Source organism: Nematolebias whitei, chromosome 15 (genome assembly GCF_014905685.2).
Source record: "Nematolebias whitei isolate Nwh7 chromosome 15, NemWhi1, whole genome shotgun sequence".
Lineage (NCBI taxonomy): Eukaryota > Metazoa > Chordata > Actinopteri > Cyprinodontiformes > Rivulidae > Nematolebias > Nematolebias whitei.
Window position 1 is genome coordinate 24,212,682 of NC_056512.1, and position 24,720 is coordinate 24,237,401.

General features: G+C 39.0%; 1 protein-coding gene across 1 annotated transcript in view; it reads left to right on the top strand.

Annotated features, from left to right (window-relative positions):
• The window catches only part of clec16a (C-type lectin domain containing 16A), a 48,737-nt gene that overhangs the window by 22,055 nt on the left and 1,962 nt on the right, over window positions 1-24,720 (top strand). The window contains exons 11-22 of the mRNA XM_037688903.1: window positions 2,321-2,432; window positions 2,502-2,602; window positions 4,237-4,356; window positions 6,186-6,295; window positions 10,679-10,723; window positions 13,162-13,212; window positions 13,623-13,751; window positions 14,353-14,473; window positions 20,201-20,352; window positions 21,631-21,835; window positions 22,606-22,776; window positions 24,484-24,621. Of these exons, the coding sequence (XP_037544831.1) occupies window positions 2,321-2,432; window positions 2,502-2,602; window positions 4,237-4,356; window positions 6,186-6,295; window positions 10,679-10,723; window positions 13,162-13,212; window positions 13,623-13,751; window positions 14,353-14,473; window positions 20,201-20,352; window positions 21,631-21,835; window positions 22,606-22,776; window positions 24,484-24,621 (1,455 nt within the window). The remainder of the gene's footprint in view (window positions 1-2,320; window positions 2,433-2,501; window positions 2,603-4,236; window positions 4,357-6,185; window positions 6,296-10,678; window positions 10,724-13,161; window positions 13,213-13,622; window positions 13,752-14,352; window positions 14,474-20,200; window positions 20,353-21,630; window positions 21,836-22,605; window positions 22,777-24,483; window positions 24,622-24,720) is intronic.

Below are 24,720 nucleotides of genomic sequence, written 5' to 3' on the forward strand. Positions count from 1 at the left end.
GGCGAAATGTTTCAGCACAAAAAAAAAAAAGAAACCGTCCAGATGACCTGACTAAAAAATGTTGGATGGTATACCTGGATTATTGAGCATTGACTTTGTTGTTCTGCTCTAATTGGTTCTCAGACTACCTGGTCCTGGATTAAACGCCAGGGAAAAAAGATGAGTCTTGAGCAAAGATTTAAAAGTTTCAACAGTCTAAACTAAATAAAGTGTGAATCATCTTCTAAGTCTCTGAAGGGGAGATATGACTTCACCTTAACAGTGAGTCTTAGCTGGAAAAAAATGGACTTCACAACTGCATTTATCTGTTTGTCTAATGTAAAATCGCTATTGAAAATAAGCCCCAGATTCCTGACAGCAGAGTCGCTGTATGAAGCCAAGAGTGCCAAGAGCATTATATTTACCAAAGCTGATGACTTGAGTTTTATTTTAATTTTGATTTGTAAAATGTAGTTTCAACCAGACTTGAACCTCCTGAGACCCTGCGTCTACATATGGGGACATTACATTTTGGCTTTGCTGTACCTTATACTTCACTCTGTTCAATAGTGTTTTATACTTTGTTAAGCCATGTTAATGTTGTGTTATGCTGTAAAATAAGCCTATTGTCCCCATCTGAGGACTTTTTTTTTTTTACAAAAGTATGCCATAACCATGTAACAAAATACAACTTCCTGTTCGAAGATGAAGCTTTATTTATACACATATCAGGTCCATCTAATCACAAATATCTAGGAGATATGAAAAATGCATCGCAAACCAGAGCTCGGGTCTCAGGAGGTTAAAATCATTCAGACAGTTCAAGGTTTGTTCCAGTAGAGTAACTGTTTAATTTAATGCGTAAATACAACTGAATATCATCAGCAAAGCAATGAAAAACAATGTTATATTTTCTAAAAATGGACCCCAAAGGCAACATGTAAAGATTAAAAAGCAGTGGACCTAAAATGGACACTTGAGGGACCCCACAAGTCAAAGGAGCCACAGATGAAGTTCATTTCCCTAAATGAACAGAAAAACTCCTGTGAGTCAGGTAGGATCTAAACCAGGATAAAACTGTTGTGACAAGATGTTGTAGTCCACAGTATGAAAGGACAGCAGACTGCATCACCAGTTACAAGAAGGTCATTAAAAACTCTTAAAATGGCTGTCTCTGTGCTGTGGCCTGTTTTAAAACCTGACTGGAATTTTTCACCTATGTTTTGTGCAGTTAAAAATCTTTTTAAGTTGATTAAAAACAACTTTCCCTAAAAAAAATAGACAGAAAATGCAGTTTAGAAATGGGTCTATAGATTAAGAGCACTGTAGGGTCATAACAGTGGTTGGTTGACTTAAACCAGAAAAAAAAAGAACACAGTCCAACCAGAAACTACAAAAATACTGTAATACATAGTTCTATCAAGATATTAGTATCAGGTCAGCGCTTTACAAAAAACTAAACCGAAATATGCGTAAAAAACTGATTGGTGCATCTCGGACTACATTTTTAATCAATACAGTGTTACAATTGCAGGTGTGCTCAGTTTTGTTGCTTTTCATTTGAGTGAATAATTGAACAATAACACGACAGTCTCTTAAAATCTATTTTATTAATAAATAATAAGAAAAAACAACAGAACAATTCTGAAATAATTTATTTGTCAATCATTAGGCCTCATTTTTTGCATCAACTACCCACTTACCATTTAGAGCAACCTGTCCATTCCCTCAGTGACGGACCATCCATCCTGTACTCCTCACCTCTCCGCCTGTCTCCCACTGCTCCTCTGACTGTTCGTCCATATGTGTGTGTGTGTTGTGACCATTTCACTCATCTGGACTGATACCTTCTTTACTTCGACAGAATAGAGAGAGTCTGTGGGAATTTATTTACTGATGCCTTCTAAGGCCAAAAGAACATGCTGTAACTTTTTAAAAAGTGGGCTGAATAACAGTAGTTTCAAAATGATGTGTGTTCCTAAAAGGTTGGAAAAACGCCTACAGAACTTAGCAGAGTGGTAAGAGCAGCACAAAAAAACCCTAGAGAACATCTGGTGTGTGCAATGTTCTGGAAGATGTTAATACTGTCACTCAGAAATGGCTGTTTGTTCAGTAAAAAGAGGCATTTAACATGTTTGTTGCCCACGTTTATTCATTTTGTACCACAAAAAGAAGGAATCACTACAGATATTCATTCATATTTCTATTTTCTGCCAAGTGTGCTGAAAGTGTTGGATGTTATTTGTTAAAAAAATTAAAAAAAAACTATGGCCTGAAAGAGAACGTGTCCACAGTTTTGAACATTTGTTTAAGTAGAAAATGTTTGTGTGTGTGTGTCCAGAAATAGAGATGGTGGTGATGGAGAAGTGTAAAGTGTCAGAGCTGACTGAACAGAACATCACTGATGAAGAGAAGACAGCTGCTGCCACCCGTGCACACACTCAAAGAAGCAGGTTAGTACACATATGTAGGAGCTGAAAAGAATGAGGTATCTGTGGAGTGACATCTTCCTGTCCCTACAGACCGTTCTTGGACATGGTGTACAGCGCCCTCGAATGCACTAATGACGACTACCACGCCCTGTTTGTCCTCTGCCTGCTGTACGCTGTCTCCCACAGCAAAGGTTGGCAGCTCAGAGTTAACTTTATCTTCTCACATTTCCAAATGTGTCTTTGTATGTTGACTTTGTAAATGAGGTTTCTTTTAAATGTCAGACCGTGGGAGTTACAATCTTGAAGGGATTTGTCTTTTAATGCAATGGTTCCCAACCCTGGTCCTCGAGGAACACCATCCTGCATGTTTTAGTTGTTTCCCTGCTTTGACACATCTGATTTAAATGAATGGGTGATTAACAGGCTTCTGCAGAACATGAGAAAGTAATTAAATTACTGAATCAGGTGTGTTGGAGCAAGAAAACAACTAAAACATACAGGATGGTGTTCCTCAAGGACCTGGATTGGGAACCATTTCTTTGTACGCATTAAAAGCTCAACATTGCTAACGCTGTGGCTCGTTTTTGTCACATTTTGAAGCAAAGATGAGCAAATGTTGAAGCATTGTTTTCTTGTTAGACAGCGACCTGAGTCCTGTCAGTCCTGCATCTGGATCCAGTGCAAAACTTCAGCGAGGGCATCCCTCCTGACTTGTCAGAAAGTTTTAATTGAAAAAACGAACTTTTTGATCTCCATCTGTATCTCCATTGGCACTGTACATGCCAGCCACAATGCTTAAAAAATATTGTGAATGAAACTGTTGTCTAAAAACAAATTAGGCTTACATTTGCATTATTTTTAATGTGAAAATGTTCAAAATACACATTTTTAATCTGCAAAACTCGATGGAGCAGATTAAAACTGTAGAGGTTTTATAGTATTTTGTTGTCCATCTTCGCCCACTTCCCCCACATTTATGATTTAATCTGCTGGAGTGCACTTTAGAAAGGAAGATGGGCACATTTGGACCAATTTTTCAATAATTATTTATCAGCAGCGTGGTATAAGGTCCTGAACTACTTCCTTGGATGTTTTCTCTCAGAGGAAAGATCTTGTGCTGGTGTCAGACTACAGCTGTAGCATTCTTGAGATGAGTTGCAGACACCTGCGGCAACATTCAGACAAAGTGGAGATGCATACAGCAGCAATTCTGATTGGTTTAATAAGTGAACTGTTGAAAAAAATGGCACGAAATGTTTGAGACATTCTAGAGACACTCGGGTTGACTCCTTCCTTCCAGCTACTTGCAGCTCAGATTAATATTTCTTGACCTGCATTATCCTCACTTGCCTCATGAGTTCGCCTAATGAGTGAATAAAGTCCTAAAACTTTTAAAAGGTAAAGAAGCACAAGCACATTGTATCTGATATTTTAGTTTCATTTATGTTTTTATTTATTTTCCCAACAAGTGCATTCAGTTGTAAAGTGCTGCTAAAATTTTAACATCTCTTCTTAATGTTGTCCACAGAGTACTGTGGCTTCTTTTTTCTCAGTTTAAAAGAAGAAATGTATTCTGGTAATTTGCCAAATGGAACTGAAGTCTTGGAATCCAGGATGTGCACGTGGTATTTTTTGTGTTCACAATCAAAACAATACAATTGTGAAATGAAAATGGATGGAGTCAAATCAGTTTAATGATCAGATTTTGCTTCATAGTCCAGGCTCAGAGTTGATGGCAGTTTTCTGTGTTTTACACAGTTCAGTAAAAACTCTCAGTTTGGCTTCTAATATGGATCCAGGTTTTAATCATTTATTTTGCCTTTAGGTGTAAACCGGGACCTTCTGGAGCGTCTCCAGTTACCAGTTCCAGACCAGGAGAGAAACTCTTACAGCGTGGTTCTTGTAGAAAAACTGATCAGAATTATGAACCAGGCAGTGCAACCAGGTAACACAATGTTATATTATGTATTCTGTAGTTATTGGTACTTTTCAGTATTATTTCCACATCATGAAGCCAAACAATGGAGCAGAGACACGTATAACAAAAACGTGTTTTACTAGAAGGCATACAGAAGTGAATGTATCTATAAAAATGTGAGCTACTTGGAGTACATTTGAGCCAAATGTTACAGGTTAGAAACTTTATTTTCAACTTATTTTTCTTTAAATATAAACAAACTACAGTACCGTATTTTTCGGACTATAAGGCGCACTTAAAATCTTTTAATGTTCTCAAAATTCAACAGTTTGCCTTAAGGTCCAGTGCACCTTATGTATTAATTTTGGTTGTGCTTACTGACCTCAAAAAGATTGTATGCGTTACAACTAGTGGTGGAGAAATTACTCTAACACAGTACTTAAGTAAAAGTACAAATAAACAGACAAAAATGTACTCTAGTAAAAGTAGAAGTACCACATTAACATTTTTACTTTAGTAAAAGTAAATAAGTACTTGCTTTTAAAAATACTTAAAGTTTTAAAGTAAAAGTACTTGCTGAATGTAATATCTAATACAATGGTCTACAACATCAAGTGTGCCTACCGTATGTATATTTTCTGTAATACATTAATAGTGTTGTTTTAATGAACAATGCTTCAGATAATACATGTTTTTATTGTGTGACACAGTTCACACTTGGACTTGTGATTCTGTGCGTCAGAATTTCAGGGATGACATGCAGAGTTAAATGTCATTAAGCAAAATAAGAAAGAGGAATGATTATACTTTTAAAAGTTTCTATTTAACACAAAGCAAAACCAATGTGTCATTTTAACTGCTGTAAACATATTTAAGTAAAAGTTGTCTGTCTGAAAAAAGGAGCATTAGACACAACTAACAAAGGAACATCTGATCATTTCAACTCCAGTTTGTCATCAACTCCAGTTAAAATACTGTCTAGTCGACCTTGTCATGGGTCAATAGTGAACAATATTTTAACTTCCTGACACCGTTTTCAAAACTTGGACCAGAGTGTCGAGTCATTTGGAGACATCTCTTGTCTCCAAACATCCATGAACTGACACATTTTAATGTCGCATCAAGAATTTCTTGTTCAAGTTCAGAAGAAGTTGGTTTTCAAAGTTTTTTGAGTCCAGTCTGGCTCTTTAGGGAGAGAGAATCTGTCCTGCTGTACTGAATAGTCTTTTCAATAGTCTTTCAATAATCTTTCAATAGTCTTTCAATAGTCTTTCAATAAGGCCGTGGTAGTGTGCATCTTCTGGCTGACTCTCCGTGGTGGAATCCATTTTGGGTGTGTTAGTGGTGCTGTAGGTGCTCCCAGCTCAATGATGTATAAACTAGAATTTATATGTCACTGGTCCAGCTCTTCTTGAAGGCAGGTCTAACGTTACTTGCCCACTTTGCAGTGATTCAATGGACCAACTCCCCTCTCACCACTACTTTCAAATTAATGAACAAATAAAAAAACCGCAACATGAATGTAACGTGTAACACAACGCATTATAGAAATGTAGTGTAGTAGAAAGTACAGATACTTAATGTAAAATGTAGTGGAGGAAAAGTCAAAAGTACCCACGTTTAACTCTACTTAAGTGAAGTACAGATACATGAAAAATGTACTTAAGCACAGTAACAAAGTACTTGTACTTAGTTACATCTCACCAGTGGGTACAACTGAACAATGTTGAGAGTTATTGTGAATGAGTTGAATAAAGTTTGACTTATCTGACTGTTTTGTTTCGCTAATGCGCCTTATAGTCCAAAAAAAATACGGTAATTCATGCAGATTATTCATACATGTCTGTGTTTGTCAGATGGTAAAGTGCGCCTTGCTACTCTGGAACTGAGCTGTCTTCTACTGAAGCAGTCTGTGTTATCTGGAAACTGCTGTATAATCAAAGACGTCCATCTGGCCTGCTTGGAGGTAAAACACAAATATACACGCACATCTCTGACTCATCAGAATGTCACATTTGACTTGTGCCAAAAAAAACCCAGGTGAAATCATAAAGTTGGAGCTTAACATGCTTGTTCCATAGATCTCCACTTCGTTAGAACACGAGGGTTTCTCTGGAAGAGCCAACTTCTTATGACTCAATTTAATATTTTTCTCTTGAAGATGATCCGACCTTTTCTTCAATTTTAGCACACAGTCCAAACTTCTCCTTTACTTCCTGTAGCTCCTCTTTTTCTTTCCACTTCCCCTCGTCTCAGCTTTATTGTCGTTTCTCGTCGTTCTGGGAAACTGTTCGTTTTGTTTGTCTAACACTTCAGACTAATCCTCGTTTCCTGCTATCCGTTTACTTTCATAATAACAGTTTGAGAATATTTGCTCGGCAATTAATTTGTTGTCTCAGAACAAAGTTTGTGACCGGTCTCTGGAGGTTTAGAGGAAATTTCAACTACGTGTTCATCTTTTAAAATCACTGTTTATCAGCAGCTGTGTGAAGTCTAAGCTTTCCGCCGGTGTCAGGAGCATCCCTGTTTTACACGAATAATAACAGACGCAGTCAGTGAGTCCTGAACAAAGGAGTGTTGGAAGTTGGTTTTTGTTTCACAGTTTTTTAATTAGTTTATTTGGCTTGTATAAAATGAATTTATATTAGAGATGTCGCTCAGTTAATGCAGAACACAGATTTTAGATTACCTTAATCATAATAATTAAATATTAATGTTTAAATATCCCGATTCATGCTCAATGATCCAGGTAGAAAAATCCAGCAAAGGTAAGTCAGGTCCTCTGGATGATTTCTTTTTGTTGAGTTTGTTTGCCTCCTCGGACTAATGAAGTCTTTTGGATGAAAGATGAAATGTTTCAATAAAAAGAAACCAGCAGAACTGGTTTGTTCCACTTTAGAGTAAGCTGTTGGGGGAAGAATCAGTTTTGTTGTGTGTTTCCTTGACTGATGAAGCCTTCTGGATCGAAGGCCAAACGTTTCAGTACAAAAAAAGAAACTGTCCAGATGACCTGACTGAAAAATGTTGGTTTAATTAATGTTTAAAGTTTTGGTAAACTCTGCTAAGATTGCTCTCTGCCCTGCTGTGGGAAACAGCTGCTGATGTTACTATATCCGACTGTAAATAGATCAGATGAGCATTTACTGTCAGTCTTCTTCCCTGTGAGAAAATGTGACTATAAAGTTTATGAAAACTTCACTCTACCTTTATCCTGAACTCATTTCAGGAACATCTTCTGCACCATATATTTGTCTGCCCTCTGCTTCAAGCGCGTTTATTGTTTTAATGAGGATGTGTAACAGGAGTGATAGCATTACTGTTATTGTTCATCCTCTGAGATTCCCCATTAATAATTTATAAATCAACAACAAAAAGTAAAATAGTGTTCTAGTTGGCATAAATGAATATTAAATTGTAATGTATTGATCAGAATTGACTCGCATGCATCCTGACGTGCTCAATCACTCGGATCCATTAAGTGTAGTTTGAATTAAATTGGACTGTTCTTGTTTGACCTGACTAAACTTGTTTGTGTTTCCTGTGTATTTTTGCCCAGAGATGATGTGGTGCGCTATAAACAAAACAAAATAATCACTGGCTGATTCATTTTCAGTTTCTCTGTACATGACAGTGTTTCTCAGGAACTACAATACGAAATACACACGACGCATTAGCTCTTCCGAGTAAGGCTTTAAAAGCCCAGGAGTCTGATTTAGTGGTGTGATTCCAGAGCAAATCATACGTCGAGTTATACGACATCACGTTTGATGGCTGCAATTCAAGGGAAACCTTCGCTCACGTGAAAGAAACAATAAGCTGCTCTTCCCATAAAAAGATTGATGCACTGTGAGCACGCAAGACCTTGTAGAATCTCTTTGTGTTGTCTGCTTGTTTGGCGTGAAAGAGTTTTATCATAAAGATGTCTCTTTACTGACTGAACAAGTGGTTTATTTTTACTTTTCTAAAGATAAAGAAATATTCTAACAAAGTTAAGTCAGGTCTGGACGGATTCTTCTTGTTGAACAAGAAGAATGGTAAATGGACTGTACTTATATAGTGCCTTTCTATCTTATTTCAAGATACTCAAAGCTCTTTACACCACAATCTGTGCCTCATTTACTCATTCATACAGCTCTATACTAGATCTCTACAAAGTTAATTGAACAAATCATTCTAATGAGACTAATCAGTGCTTTAGATCACATTCATACACTGATGGGACACACATCAGAGGCAACAACGGGTTCAGTGTCTTGCCCAGGGACACTTCGGCATGTGACTACTGGTGGATTCGAACCCCCAACTCTCGCATTGGAGGACGACTGCTCTAACCACTGAGCCACAGCCGCCCAAAATCAGTCCAGACCTCACTTAACTTTGTTAGAATATTTCTACTTGTATTATTGAGCATGCATCAGGATAAGATAGTCCTTTGTTGATCATGGGGGTTACATTCTGGACACCCCCGCAATAAGTGAAAAATCGCGAAGTAGAAACACTATATTCATTTGAGTATTTATATATATATATATATATATATATATATATATATATATATATATATACATCTAAGGCTTTATAAACCTCTTGCAATGTTCTAAACTGTTAATCCTATGTCATTTTAACAACATGCGTATATATGTACTGTACAGTACTGGGACTCACCAGCCGTGGTCCGGTTCTGGTCCGGCTCTGATCGGCTTTCTGCAGCCGTTGAGCACCAATACGCTTTTAGAGCGAGGCAGACCTTCGGAGAGCCAGCACAAAACCACACAGTGGTCCCGATCGAGTCCAAATAATCCAGAGGGATCTGGATGAAGTCCGGGTGAGCTCCGGAAAAGACACCGGACCTCCAAGCAATGCCTCCTCGCTCGAGAGGCCTCATGGGCCGACAAGCAGCACTCAGATTGACCGATTAGGCTGGAAGTAGTTCTGGTCCAATTCCCGGTCAGTTCCATACGGCTCTCTGCATCCACAGAGCATCAAATTCACTATGAATAAGGACCGAACTTTTTAGTTAGGGACGCACCGATCCACATTCTTTTACTTCCTATCTACTCCCGATATCTAAATCTGGATGTCGGCCGATACGATACTATTCTGATATCATCATCATTATTGATTTTATATGAGGCTGTAATAATTTCCTCTCAAGTACAATTTGTACAAATGCATTCATGCATGTCCTAAAAAGCAACTTGAGGTATGTTTTATTAATGTTGGATAAACTATGTATATGTAAACTATATCTTGGCTGCAAATATTCAATCAAGCTGTGAAGCAGACAGTCTGAATTCAATCTGCTCTTCCGAGCCGGGCAGACTGAGCGCGGCTGACTGAAATCAGACTGTCTGCTTCGGCCTGAACGAGAGAAACACACCGCTGAAGCCACGGAGCTTGAATGTCCAACGTAAAACTAACTTTAACACGGTGCCTGGCTAAACAATCCTTGTGCTCTTTAATGTGGTGCTTTTTCAAATGTTTATTAAGTTCGATGTATTGTAAGTCGTGACAGAGCTTCCTCCTCTCGGTACATCGGCTCTGCAGACATTGCACGTTGCTGTCTTGTGGTGTTAAGTGTAAAATACTTCCACACAGCGGACATGTTACGATGAAAAGTTGGTTAGCCATTAGCCACAGTGCTGCTCTCAGTTCTCATGTATTTATTCACGTTTTAGCTGGCTGCAAACTATGAAATGGATTTTCTGAATGTGAGGCGGGTCTTATTACTCTGGGTTTCATGAAACACGCCTTCGTTCATTAAATCCATTCCATAGTTTGAAGCCAACTTGCAGAGCAGCAGGCAGGGAATCGCATGTGGAGACATTTTACTTGGACACAGTCCAAGTAATGGATCGGATCGGAAATCTTTGTTGGTTGGATTGAAAAAAGTCCCATACGTAAATTATGCTGGTATCGGAGCCCGATACGGATACCGGACAGCCCCATCCCTATTTTTAGTCGGGTTTGGATTGGATCAAAACTTTCCCCTCCATTTTGGCTGAAAGCAGCGGCTAGAAGCACTTTTGACTTTTGGGTGGTGTAGTCCTTTTTGACTGGCCTTACAGTGTAGGCTTATTGAAAGAAAACTACAAAATGGCGGTGCCTGTCCGAAGTACTGTATTATTATTTTTCGTTAAATTTTTATTTAATACGTCCCAATCACGTGAGTAATATTAAAGTTGACAATCATTGGAAAAACCACGAAGGAGCGAGTCTGCAAAAGTCGAACCACAAAGTAGCGCAAAAGTCGAACCACAAAGTAGCGAGGGACTTCTGTACACAGAAGTGTTGTTTCTGTGAGTCTGAAAGCTGAATGAATGTTTCAGTGGCGTGCTTTTGTTTTCAGGGTGCTCGAGAAGAAAGTCTGCTTCTACTGCGAACATTCTACAAGGTAAACATGCATCAGTAACACAATGTAATAAGTTCGTGCAGTAATTTATGAACTAAAGTACAAAGACACATGCCTCCATAGCCATCTCCCATTTGCACACAAACAGTTTAAAAAAGCCATTTTAAAGGGCAGCAAACGACTGAGAACAAATTAAAATTGGGTAACACGTTCTACTGTTGCAAAATGTTTTACATTTCTTTTTCTTCTTTTGTGTTGCACCATACGATTTCAGCTGTTATACAAGAACATCTTGCTGTACTTTTGGAGGGAGGGTGGACCTAATGGGGGCAGGTGACAAGAGGAAAGTTGTGCAGGATCAAAATGAGCAGTTCTTGTTTTACATCCAGTTTTTCCAGACCACAATTTCATAACAAAACCCTAAGAAGTTACTGTAAGTCTGATCTGTTGGATCCTTAAAAGTGAAAGTAAGCTTCCCACTTCCGATAAAAACAGCAATTCTGTTGTTGGTGTGCAAGACCGTACCTGCAGATGTTCTCTTGTTGAATTTACAATACAAATAGACAAAATGGTAAATTTTTAAAGTTTTCAGTACAGTTGATGCTTTCAGTTTTGCTATGATTCTCTCCAGATATCACTTTCAGAATCAATCTCGGGTTGATTTTCTTTATGGTTCATGATTTCAAATTAGTTTTCCTATTACATTTGGAATTAAAGGCCTAGAATTTCTTGAAGGAGTTGTCGCCATTTTAGTAAAAACTTGAAAATAACACATGAACTCATGTCATATCGTAACCTGTCACTCAGTGTGTGTTGTGATCGACTATTATTGCCTGTTTTAAGGAGGATCACTTTCTTATTGCCGTACTAAACTGAAAAGTCAAGCTTTTAATGTGAGGTTTTACAGGGTTCATGTTCAAATTCTTTTAATTTTTCTAAAACCAGTGTGAAGGAGTAAAACTAAAACAGAGGTCATTTATTGATGTTTCTTTTAGGTCATTAAACACAAAACGAAACTGACGGGTGTTCTGAATAAGTGGGAGATGTTTGTGTAACTTGTTCATTATGTGAACAGGATGAGCTCATTTTTAGTGTACACACAAACAACAAAGGTCCTCCGAGCTTAGAGCTGCGTGTCCAAACAACTTGGCCTTTTCTGTTCGTCATGTTCTGTTTTGGGTCACAACATTATTCTTTTTCTATTGACGCAAGTCACTTAAGAATTGTTTTCCTACTTCCACGGTTAAATGAACGATGTATCACATGGCAGATTATTATTGTCTTGTGCTAGTGTCATGTTCACTAGAAGAGGGGTCTCCCATAGATTCCTTTTCACAGAGAAGTCCTCAAAGTCTCAAGGTCTTTGAATGCAGCAGCAGTGCAGAAATAGGAGCGCAGACAAACATTCATTATCTTCCACTTGTTCAAGCACAAGTGCAGCATTATTCCGTTGGAAAGGGATCCTCATCAAACCTTTTTTTTCCTGAAAGAGTTTACTTACAATCCCTGTTTTTGTACCTGCTTATTAATACATATGACGCGGACTATATTTGTGTTCATAAGATGTGTAACTCTGTCCCACTTGTGAATGGACTAATAGGTTTCTCAAATAAAGGCCCTGTCACTGGAGTTGCATTCAGGCCCAAAAAATCAGACCCGACCCAGCCCCAACCCGTAGTTATCATTTCCAAACCCCACCCAACCGAACAAATTAACACTAAATACAGATCCAAACCCCCCCCCCCCCCCCCCCCCCTTTTTTTTTTCTTTCTAGTTAGCATCACTGTTTAGTGGTTTTCTTAAGGCTGCACAGCTGTTCAGTCACAAAGTCCTTGAGTTCCTTCACATTGTGCATGTAGAAATGCTCTTACTTTCACTATTAAACATAGTGCTACTGTTGTTTTTCTTAGATTTGATTTCACCAAACGTTTAAGTGATCGCCGATCACGATCATTCAGGATTTATGCTTCCAGTTTTTAATAATGCGTTGGACAGTTCTTAACCCAATTTTAGTAGTTTCTGCAATCTCCTTAGATGTTTTCTCTGCTTGATGCCAATGATTTGACCCTTCTCAAACAGACTGACATCTTTTCCACAACCACACCATGAGTATTTAACATGGTTGTTTAAGAAATGAGAAGCAACTCATTGCACCAGTTGGGGTTAAATAACTTGTTGCAGCTGAAAGATAACCGCCCATGCAGTAATTATCCAATAGGAGGCTTGTACTTATTTGCTTAGTTAAATCCAGGTGGCAACTTGTATTTTTTGGCCAGGCAGTGTATTTTCCACCTTTTGATGTTTCACTTCTGCAGCGAGTATTTAAGAAAAATATCTTTGACTCACAAAAACACAAAATCGTAACTAAGAGCTAACATTTACACCATAATAATAAATAAAATGAGTGTATCTGGTTTACCAGAGACCTTTTTCCACATTCTGTTTTTAAACAAACTGTCTTTTTTAAATTTTTGTTACAGGGCGAAGAAATCTTTCTGGACATGTTTGAAGATGAATACAGAAGCATGACGGTTGGTTATTCTTTGTGTTTTGTATTGAATGGCACGATATTAGGACAACAAACAAATGTGATATTAATATGTGATAGCCATCAGTTGGAGTAAACACTTTTTTTTCCCACTCCTCTTTCAGTTTTATCATCGCAGCACTCTATATGTGTTGGCATTTAGGCCCATTGGGCTGTGGGTGTTTAGGCCCGGGGGGACAGTTTATGTGTTTGCAGTCATTTCACTGTTGATGTTTGCACACATTGACTGGACTCACAAAAGTATATTTTGCAGCCTTAGTGTTCAATGTATTTTTTATATTTCCCCCCCTTAAATTTTAAACTTTACAGATCTTAGTGTCAACTTTTTATTTATTTATTTGTATATTTATTTATTTTTTGCTGCGTGTGGTGCGACTCGTGTGTTTGTTGCAGAGTAAACCCCTGAATGTGGAGTATTTGATGATGGATGCTTCAATCTTGCTGCCACCCACTGGCACCCCCCTGACTGGCATTGACTTTGTTAAAAGACTGCCTTGTGGAGATGTGGAAAAGACTCGCCGGGTGTGTAAATACACGCACACACACATGCACACACAAGCGTTGTCCACATTCCACCCAGTGTTTAACTATAACAGGTTATTAGCTTTCTTGGAAGCCGATTCAGATTCTTTACATGGGTTTCCTTTTGAAATGAAATGAATGCAGCGCTGCAGGGTGTTTGCTGCGGGTTCAATAAATAACAGCTGTACTTCATGTTACATTGTTTTGATTTTAAAGTCTGCTAAAACATGCTTCATGTATGAAAAGCCTACCTTTAATATCTTGGGAAGTAAAACCAGTTTTTATTTCAACCTTGGGCACATGTATGTGGTTATTTAAGAAATGTTCTTCAATTTATCATTTCTTTTCTAGTCACTTAGCATAAAGTTCAACACTTAGACGATCTAACTCGTGGTTTAGATATGGAGATCTGCCTAAGTCAACAGACTTGTTTGTTTTAAGCTGGATATGTCAGAGTATTCTGATTCTAAATAGCCAATATCACAATATTATTACTTTCTTACTGTGGGAAGAAGATTATTGTTTATTTAAATAGTTACACATCTCTTGAGTCTTTTTAAATATAAAAATCCTCTGCTGTGTGTTTTCTGTCATGACTCAGGCAATCCGAGTGTTCTTCATGCTGCGGTCCCTGTCACTCCAGCTCCAGGGAGAACTAGAGACTCAGCTCCCTCTGACCAGACCTGAAGATCTCATTAAGACTGATGACGTTTTAGACCTCAGTAAGATGCACACAGAGACACCAAGTCAAACCTAGTGATGGGAAAGAACTGCATTTTATTTTTAAACTGTTATCTGAATTAAAATGGGTGTTTCTTCCTAACAAGAGCTGAAAGAGATGATCTTTGTGTTTACCTCAGATTAGCTTTACCACATGTGTTCGACAAACCTCAGCCGTTCAGTCTCAAGATTTTTCTCAGTAGCGCTACAACCCAGAAGGATGAGCAGACCCAGATACATGCAAACATTAGCAACCACAGCGATGCAGCGCTGAGCACACAGGCACTCGGCTTTAAGACTTCCCACACATTCTGATAACCTGAACACGTTTTTCTCTCTGTGCACAGGTGTGTTGATGATTTGGAAACATGCACTGTGAAGGATGTCACAAGTACATCTGCACAATAATGTGAAGCAGAGAGAGGATGCTCTCTTATACCAAGCATACAAACTTAGCAAAATCACTTTAACGTGTGCATGCATGCATTAAAAAACTTATGTTGTGTTTTTATTATTTAAACAAAAGTGTAAATATTCTGCAGTCACAACCCCTTGTCACTCGTGTATTTTTTGGAATCTTTTAAACAGTGACTGTTTTAAGAGATATCATCATAAGGTGGGTTAAACAAACAAATGTGCAAATATTTTTAAATTCCTGGACCTTTTGGTTCTTTAACCATTTCTAGTGGTAGTTATGTCCCATGAACACCTTAGATGACTGCAGTCCAGAACATGAGATGGATCTACTGTCAGTCAAGTAGCACTGAATGATGTGCACCAATGTTGCTCCTCTGTACAGACCTTTGGCCTTAACCCATCACCACTCATACGTACACACACTGGTGCTAGGCCAGTTCAGACAAGAACCTTTCATTTCAATTCACCAAAACTGAGGGAATTACTCGTTTGTGTTTGATAACCTCTGAATATAAACTATATCCAACATGTGTTGGATAAAAAATATAATTTCAGTATGTACTTACAACAAGGAGCCACACAAAGACAGCAATCCAGCAAGTTCTGTTGGAACCAGACAGAGATCCAGCAAGTTCTGTTGGAACCAGACAGAGATCCAGCAAGTTCTGTTAGAACCAGACAGAGATCCAACAAGTTCTGTTAGAACCAGACAGTGATCCAGCAAGTTCTGTTGGAACCAGACAGAGATCCAACAAGTTCTGTTAGAACCAGACAGAGATCCAACAAATTCTGTTGGGACCAGACAGAGATCCATCAAGTGCCGTTGGAACCAGACAGAGATCCAACAAGTTCTATTGGAGCCAGACAGAGATCCAGCAAGTTCTGTTGGAACCAGACAGAGATCCAGAAAGTTCTGTTAGAACCAGACAGAGATCCAACAAGTTCTGTTAGAACCAGATAGAGATCCAGAAAGTTCTGTTAGAATCAGACAGAGATCCAACAAGTTCTGTTGGAACCAGACAGAGATCCAACAAATTTTGTTGGGACCAGACAGAGATCCATCAAGTTCCGTTGGAACCAAACAAAGATCCAACAAGTTCCGTTGGAACCAGACAGAGATCCAGCGAGTTCTGTTGGAACCAGACAGAGATCCAACAAGTTCTGTTGGAACCAGACAGAGATCCAACAAGTTCTGTTAGAACTGGACAGAGATCCAACAAGTTCTGTTAGAACCAGACAGAGATCCAACAAGTTCTGCTAGAACCTGACAGATATCCGGCTCGAAGGACCAAAATGTTGGATAAAAAATGTCCTTTCATTATCTACTTACAAAAAGGAGCCACACAAAGACAGGAGAAGATTTTTAACCCAGTTTACCTGTAAAGGCAGACGGTCATGAATCAGGCTTTTACAGATGTTCAAAGTTACATGCTTATAGCCTCGTCATGCTAATCTGCAACCGGACAGTGAGCAGGAAGTGTTTTTATAATGCTTATTAGTACAGTGACCCCGCCTCTTCGATTTGGAGGCGTTAGGTGCCTGCAGGCTCCTCTCTGAAAGAGAAAAAGAACTCTTTGACCTCACACACGTGGTTCAACATTAATGTAACGTTAGCAGTGATAAACATCCATAAACCTTTACATAAATTCCCTTGACACCTCGTTCATCAGGTATTATTTTCTGCATATGAAACCACAATAGAAATTATATGCACTTTTTCACATTTTGTAGCTGTAACACGGAGAGACTTATACTTCTCCTGACGTGTCGGCCCTCTTTTTGTGAAGGCAAACTGCTCCTCTTAATCTTTGCTCTTCTGAGAACAGAGGAAGATGATATGAAAAACTCAAAAATAAAAAAATAGCACTTCAGTTGTAGTGAACACACAAACTTTTCATTTTAAGGGTGATACAAAAATACATATTTGAGATTGAACAGGGGCATTTGCAGGGGGGGGTTTTTGTGTGTGTAAAACATTATCAGCTGTAGTTTGTCTGTTTTTCATAGAATTAGATTTAGTGTTAGAGGAAGTCATCTTTAGATTCCATGTTTTTGTTTCCTCAGTATTGGTGCTTACACTATCTGTCACATACAAAGATAGTTGTGGCCTTTAAATGTTATCATGTCATCTGTGTTGAGTCAGCTGCAGTTTCTGTTCATTTTGGAAACCCAACTGGCGAGCAGTGATGTAAACCTGTGGTCTGATAAATGGAACAAAGCAGTGACACAGCAGTAGACTTTGTCGCCAATTTGATTTCAACATCTATTTCTCACTGTCTGCGTTCTCCGTTAAAATATTTTGTAGTTCATTCACAACTAACCAGATATTACAGTAAGTACCTACGAATATGTGATTTGGTGTATTACACTTCATGTAATATATAATACTCAAAAAGGTCATCTTAAACTATCTGTTCAGCGATAACGATCATCTGGGCTGTATTCAACAGAAGTATGATTTAAAAAATACTTTCCACTTTTTTGTGTAAGCCAGGTGGTTAACTAAGACATTCTTAGTAATGAGTAGGGGAAGTTTTCTTTCCCTTCATGTGTAGGCAGATTAAAACCTGCCACCTCCCACTCATAAATGTCTATTTCTGACCATTAGTCTTCCACTCCCACGTCATCTAATAATTGTTTAATCATAGTGATTCCACATGTGTGTATATGTATGTCACGTGGCTTTCAATACAACCAAGAGGCTTGCCCCCCAAAATTAAACCAGCATCCTTGTTTTAAACAAATGTTTTCTGATTCAAAGCTTCACATTGGGGCATCCCTAGGTAAACTTTTAAATATAAATTTATTGTATTTATTTATTTATTTATTCTTTTTTTTTATCAGTGCAATAACACCAGGTGATATTTGCAGATGGGGTGATCTGTTGTGAGAACAGGGAACAGGTGGAAGAGAACTTGGAGAGGTGACAGTTTGCACTTGAAAGAAGAGGAATGAAAATAAGCTGTAGTAAGACGGAGTACGTGTGTGAATGAGAGGGAAGTTGGTGGGACAGTGAGGCTACAAGGAGCAGAGGTCACAAAGGTGCAGGACTTCAAGTACTTGGGGTCCACTGTCCAGGAAAATGGGGAATGTGGTAAAGAGGAGAAGAGAGTCCAGGCAGGATGGAGAAAAGTTTCAAGTGATTTGCAACAAAAGGGTGTCAGCAGAGGTCAAAGGAAAAGTTTACAAGACAGTTGTGAGACCAGCTATGTTGTATGGTCTGGAGACTGTGGCACTGACAAAAAGACAGGAAAAAGAACTGGAAGTGGCAGAAATGAAGATAAAGGTTCTCCTTAGGAGTGACGAGGCTGGATAGGATTAATTCAATTTATTTATGTGGCACCAAGTCACAACAGGAGTCATCTTAGGGCACTGTACAGAAACATTATGAATGAGATCGTCAGAGGTACAGCACAGGTTGAACAACTGGGAGATAAAGTTAGAGAGGCCAGACTGAGATGGTTTGGACATGTCCAGAGGAGGGACAGTGGGTATACTGGTAGAAGGATGTTAGAAATGCAGCTGCCAGGAAAAAATGACAAAGAGGAGATATATGGATGCAGTTAGAGAGGACATGGAGGTAGTTGAAGTGAGGACAGAGGATGCAGAGGACAGAGATGGAGGAGAATGACTCACTGTTGAGACCCATGAAGAGAGAAAAGCTGAAAGAAGACAATAAGTGCAATAACACCAGTCGGAAAATTTAGCTATTTCTTCAATCAGTCAGAGTTTCTTTATTGTCATTCGCACATGTTGACATGTGGTGGACCGAGATTGTGTACTCAGGGTCCCAGTTACATCCAACAGTAAAATAAAATAAAAACGTAATATGACATATGTACTTGTGAATATGTGCTGTCTACCAGCATAATGATATAGATTTTAGGAGGGGCTTTATAGTAATGAATAGATGAAATCAACGGAGTCACATTTGTTTCTTTTCTGACTCTGATGAAAACGGTGTCACCATTGAGTGTCACTGTGATGCTCCTCATACCTTGGCAGATTTGGCAGAAGGCAATACAATCACTTGATTCTTAAAAAAAAAAAAAACTTTTTAAAATGTACCTTTTTTCCTTGTGGTGGGGGGATGTGTTTAATAATAAAAAAAACTCTGTCATAGTGAGACACTTCATTGACTGTTCTGTTGGAATAAAACCAAAGCCGGGGGTTAAAAATATCAGCGTTTTCAACAATTCTGTATAAATGAGTGTCTTTTTTTTACTCAGTGTCCCATTTCAGTGACTGAGCTAGCTATACATTCTTTCTGTAGAAGTTAAAATGACACCAGGGGTGTTTTTTCTATATATTTATTACCCCCATTTCATTAGAGGACTTAACCTATAAACATTCCCTAATTTATTTTTCAACTAGAAAATACCTCGGCTTTACTCGGGATAAGGAACAAAGTTTCTCCTGAATCAGTGATGGTTCAAAGTGTGATGGCAGCATATCTGAGAAAATAAATGAAGGAAGTAAAAGTATAAAAAGTGGGAAGGACGAGGTTTGAGAAGCTGCATGAGATCTTAGCCGTGGGTTGTGTCTGTTATTACTTGTTTACACTTTGAGACAGCCGAGTGGGCGAGATGTCAGCCAGCACCAGCAGGGGCAGATCAGGTTGTCGATAGGTTTAGCCTCACTGGGTTGCATACACTCATACGTGGCTTTATCGTCTCTTTATGTTTGTTCCAGACACGTGGGAGCAGAGTTATCTTTAGGTGAATCTAATGGTGTGTGTTTGGACAAAAAGTCTTTATGTCTTGGTATATTCCTTCTGTATGAACACACAACAGTTTGTTAAAACACATCACAGGTCAGAAAATAACCTGTCCAAATGGTTTAAGATGCTAAAGACAGGGTGATCCAGTGCGTCTGGGTTATTGCTTTGCTTTGTTTTATTTGTAGGTGGCTAAGTAAGTCTGGTAATGTGTCCCAAGTTAGTTGTTCTTAAGAACATGCAATTTATATGAAGCGTAAAAGTGAAGTGTTTTGTTTTGGGGGTTGTAAGCGCTGGTGTCCCATTACAAGTCAAAGCATGTGTGCGTCTTTCTCAGGAGAATGTTTGTGGTGAATAAACTTAAGTAGTTTCAATCCAAAACTGGAAGTTTCACCGATTTATTCTGAACTTTAAAGAACCGATAGTCTTTCAACACTTGAAAATGATGCTCATGTGATGGTATTTATAATTGTATATAATTTTGTGACCAAATCAAACATCTTTGCTTCAAGCGGCAAAACCCATTGAATTTAATACATTTCTCATTTGTCTTTGTCAGTTTTGCAATAAATTTGACTCTTGTCATCTTTTTCAGATAACAGTGATCTAATAGCCTGCATGGTTGTCAGTAAAGATGGCATCCAAGCCCAGAGGTTCCTCGCTGTTGACGTGTACCAAATGAGTCTGGTTGAGCCAGAAACCAAACGTCTCGGATGGGGCGTCGTCAAGTTCGCTGGCCTTTTGCAGGTACGTGAGAAGTGGTTTCTTTGAGCCATTTTTGTTTTTGTGTGAGTGTATCCATAACAAATAATTAAATAAAAACACCACTTTGATAAGTCTGTAAAGTGTGCTTTAATTTTTAATGCACCCCAACATGAATTTGCTAATCCTTCTCCTATTATCCTTTGCTAATTCTTCTGATCATTTATGTACAGCTGACATTTTTTAGTCTTTGATGTATTAAGTTTATCATAATGCGACCATAAAAGAAGGAAGATGTTTCTTTGTGTTGAGACAAGTCAAAGCATCATTAGTCATGTGGTGCAGCAGGTACAGCCTGACCTGCAGCAACTTGTACATTTTTATATCGGTGTATGACTTACTGCCATTTCATCAAAATAAGTTGTATTGGAATGATTACCATATTTTTTGGCCTATAAGTCACTTTTCTTGCATAATTTCATGCCCTGCGATTTATACACCGAAGCAACGTATTTATGTTTTTTCCCATATTTATAAACCATTTTTGGTTGAGATAAGACTGTTTTCATTCATTCTGACTAAAAATATTGAACACTACCATTTTTAGCCACTAGATGGAACTCGAGGACTGTGGCATGCCGTTGTATCATGTAATACTGTAGGTAAAAGTGGCTATTAATGGCACAATCGGCTTACCATAGCCTGCCACCTACGTCCAGCTCGCCTGGAGCAACCGTCAAATCAGCATCAATTCGCTGCTCCGCCCGGTAAAATGCAGCTAATTTGACCATTAAAGTTAATTTATTAAGGAAAAGTTCAACTGAGAGACACCTTTACTATAATTTCGAGCAAACAAATAATAGTTTTTAAGTGTTAATCTCGTTAAATTCTTGTTAAAGTCCTCCCGTGCACGCTCCCGCGGCCGCCATTTGGCAGCCAATCTATTTTTGGCACAACACCGGCCCACATTTCCAGGTTGTCAGTGGGGACGCGTAATAGATGTGACGTATACGGCGAAGCGACATATTTATGGATTTTTCCACTTTATTAGACATATTTGGACTGATGCGACTTATAGAGCGGTGTAACGGGTATGGTGAAAAATACAGGAGTATTTATAAAATATATTGAACTTTTTTAATTTACTCTAAGAATGTTGAGGTTCGTCTCTCAATTATGCGTCTGTTCTCAGTAAATGAAAAACAAAGCTGTTCTCGACTTACATGAACTTTATTTTCTCCTTTTTTCCAGCTCCTCTTCCCATTTTTAGTCTTCCAGTTTTAACTCCCAACACTCATTGTTGCTTTTTCTCTCTTTCTAAAGGACATGCAGGTGTCGGGCGTGGAGGACGACAGCAGAGCTTTGAACATTGTCATTCATAAGCCCAGCTCCAATCCCCACGCCAAACCCCTGCCCATCCTGCAGGCCAACTTCATCTTCGCTGACCACATCCGCTGCATCATCGCCAAGCAGCGACTGGCCAAAGGTCGCATTCAGGCCCGACGCATGAAGATGCAGAGGATTGCAGGTAAGACAATAAAATGCAGAAATGACACTTTTTGCATAAAAGGATGCTTCTGTGAATAAAAAGCTACAAGTAGATGAAACGGTTCTTCACTGTGCATCAGCAGGTTTCACAGAAACTTAGATTCAGCACGCACATGACATCAAATCTCACTAAATGTGTTTTTTATTTACTAAGTATCACAAATCAAAGTGAATTTTTTAAGAACATGGGTGTCTCATTTCCCTAAATTGCATGTTTTCACCAGAAAATGTCTTTCTGCTAATTCTAAAATGTGACTTCTTTATTTTAAATCACTTTTCTCGCCCTTGTTTCTTTCTGGACTTCCATTCATTACTGATAATTATTAGAGAAGTTGTAGAAGCAGATAAGAAAATCTTTCCTCCTTCATGGTCTTTGAGATGCTTTTTAATATTTTATTGTTGACCCTAAATCCTGAAGAACATTTGCCTGCATACTAAAATCATTAAAAAAATTATTCTGTAAAAACTGATGACTTCACCGATCAATGGTTTGCACTTCCTCCTCGATGTGATTTAGTTCTTTAGAAATACAGAAAAACAGACTCGCTGCTTCAGCAAATAGAGGAGGATGTGCATGTGTAAGTAGCCGCTGAAGTCACATGACGGCTTCAAATGTTTCCTTCACAACAGGATTAATCACTTCTTACCAACAGAGCTAATGAAAATACAACCAAATTACTGAATTATTTCACAGTTACAAATGTTTTTGTGCTATCTTAGCCTGTTTATGCTTCTGTCGTGTTTATACAGCTCTGCTGGACCTGCCGGTGCAGCCCAGTGCAACGGAGGTGTTGGGTTTCGGTCAGACAGCAAACGCATCACCCACTGGTCTACCGTTCCGGTTCTACGAACAGTCGAGACGAGCGCCCAACGACCCCACGGCAAACAGAGCTATGTTTGCTTCTGTTGACAAAGTACCAGGTGACAAACAGTCATACAGCGTTCATTCAGTACTCCTGAGGCTCAGAGCGTAAAAACATGTCAAGAGTTCCCTCTTTTCAACCCAGACCAGCGATGAATATATCAGATTATTGGAAATAAATCTGTGATTTGATCTTAACAGTGACGGTCTTGTTCCAACCTGCAGGTGAGGTTTTAGTGTAGAAATGCATCTCCTCAGACTGCAGCTAAAAAGTGCTCTGTGCTTTTTCCTTTTCTAAAAAAAAAATAAACGTCGTACTCTATGTAGAGTTTAGTTTGTAAGTTCACATATTCTGTAGTCCTGTCTGTTGCAGTCAAATCAGGGTTTTTTGTAGGAAGAAACATTGAAAATGGTATTTGGTGTCTAGCTAATGTTTTGGTTTTTTTTTTTTATCAAGATTTTTTGAAAAGTGCTTCTATATAAATGCATTTACAAACTGCAGAAGTTTGGATAAGATTTTGCTAACAGAAATTTTGAGATAAATTGCATGTACAGGGCAACACCTTTTTCATTTAAACAGGCAAAAAGGCTGTTTTTGGACTACCAGGGCCCACTTCAGGTCTTACAGCTAAGGCTTTAAATGGCCAAACATAGACACACATCGATTGTCTGAGCAGACTGAAAATCTTGTCAGCACTCACACTATTAAATCTGCTAATAACTAGATAGATAAGAAATAAATAATTGGCAACGCAGCACAACAGCTCAGTGGTTGGCACTGTTGCCTCACAGCAAGGAGGTCCTGGGGTTCAATCCCTGGTTTGGACCTGGGGTCTTTCTTTGTGGAGTTTGCGCGTTCTCCTCATGTTTGCGTGTGTTTTCTCCGAGTACTCCCGTTTCCTCCCACAGTCCAAAACATGCATGTTAGGCTGCCTTCAGGCCCAGACCTCCCTTGCAAAACGGATCTGTGATCTCGTGGGATTTATCAGGTTAAATTAAAGGTTAATGATAAATTACTAAATAGAATAAACTCAACCGTTTGTCTGGTTATGATGTGCAGCACAAAGTAAACTGAGCTGCCGTATGAGTCGAGTTCTTCTGAACCTTTGGAGCGGCTGTGGCTGAGTGGTTAGAGCAGTCGTCCTCCAGTGGGAGGGTTGGGGGGGTCGATTCCACCTACAGTCACATGTGGAAGTGTCCCTGGGAAAGACACTGAACCCCTCATTGCCTCCGATGTGTGTCCCATCGGTGTATGAATGTGATCGAAAGCTTTAATTATTCTTTGTAGAGATCTAGTATGAATGGGTAAATGAGTGCACAGGTTGTGTTGTAAAGATAAAGATAAAGATTGAGCATGCATCAGAATATAAAGATAAAGTGCTATGTGTCGTCGTATGTTCCCATACAATGGTGAAATTGTTTCTCTGCATTAACCCTTTGCACCTGGGATACACCCAGGTGGAGCAGTTTAAGTGCTTTGAGTAGCTATGTTAAAAAGGTGTTCTATTAGTACAGTCCATTTACCATTTTTAAGAATTGAACCCAAGACCCACTCCACACAGCTGCACTCGTGGAGCCTCCCATTGTCGATGGTGAACGTGACGTGCTTCAGTGACGTTGAGCGTTGTGAGGACACGTCGTCTCCCTGGCAGAGCACAAAGCCCACATGGGTTCTCCCTCATATTAGAAAGTCAAAGAACATGCTAGCAGTGATAGCACGTCTGATCTGAACGTGTGTCTTTGTTCGCATGTCGCACCGTCGGCAGGTTTCGCAGTGGCCCACTGTGTGCCACAACACAGTCCCTCACCCCTCTCCTCCCCATCACCCACCTCCAGTGGGAGTGGAAGCACAGGGAGATGTGACTCTGTAACTGCAAGCACTATTTCAGCTCAGAGCCCTACAGGTAAAACACACACACGCACAGCTAAAGATTTAGACGCACACTGAACTAATGCTTTGCACATTGTTAGCATAATATGCGCCAACAGTTTTAGAAAAGCAG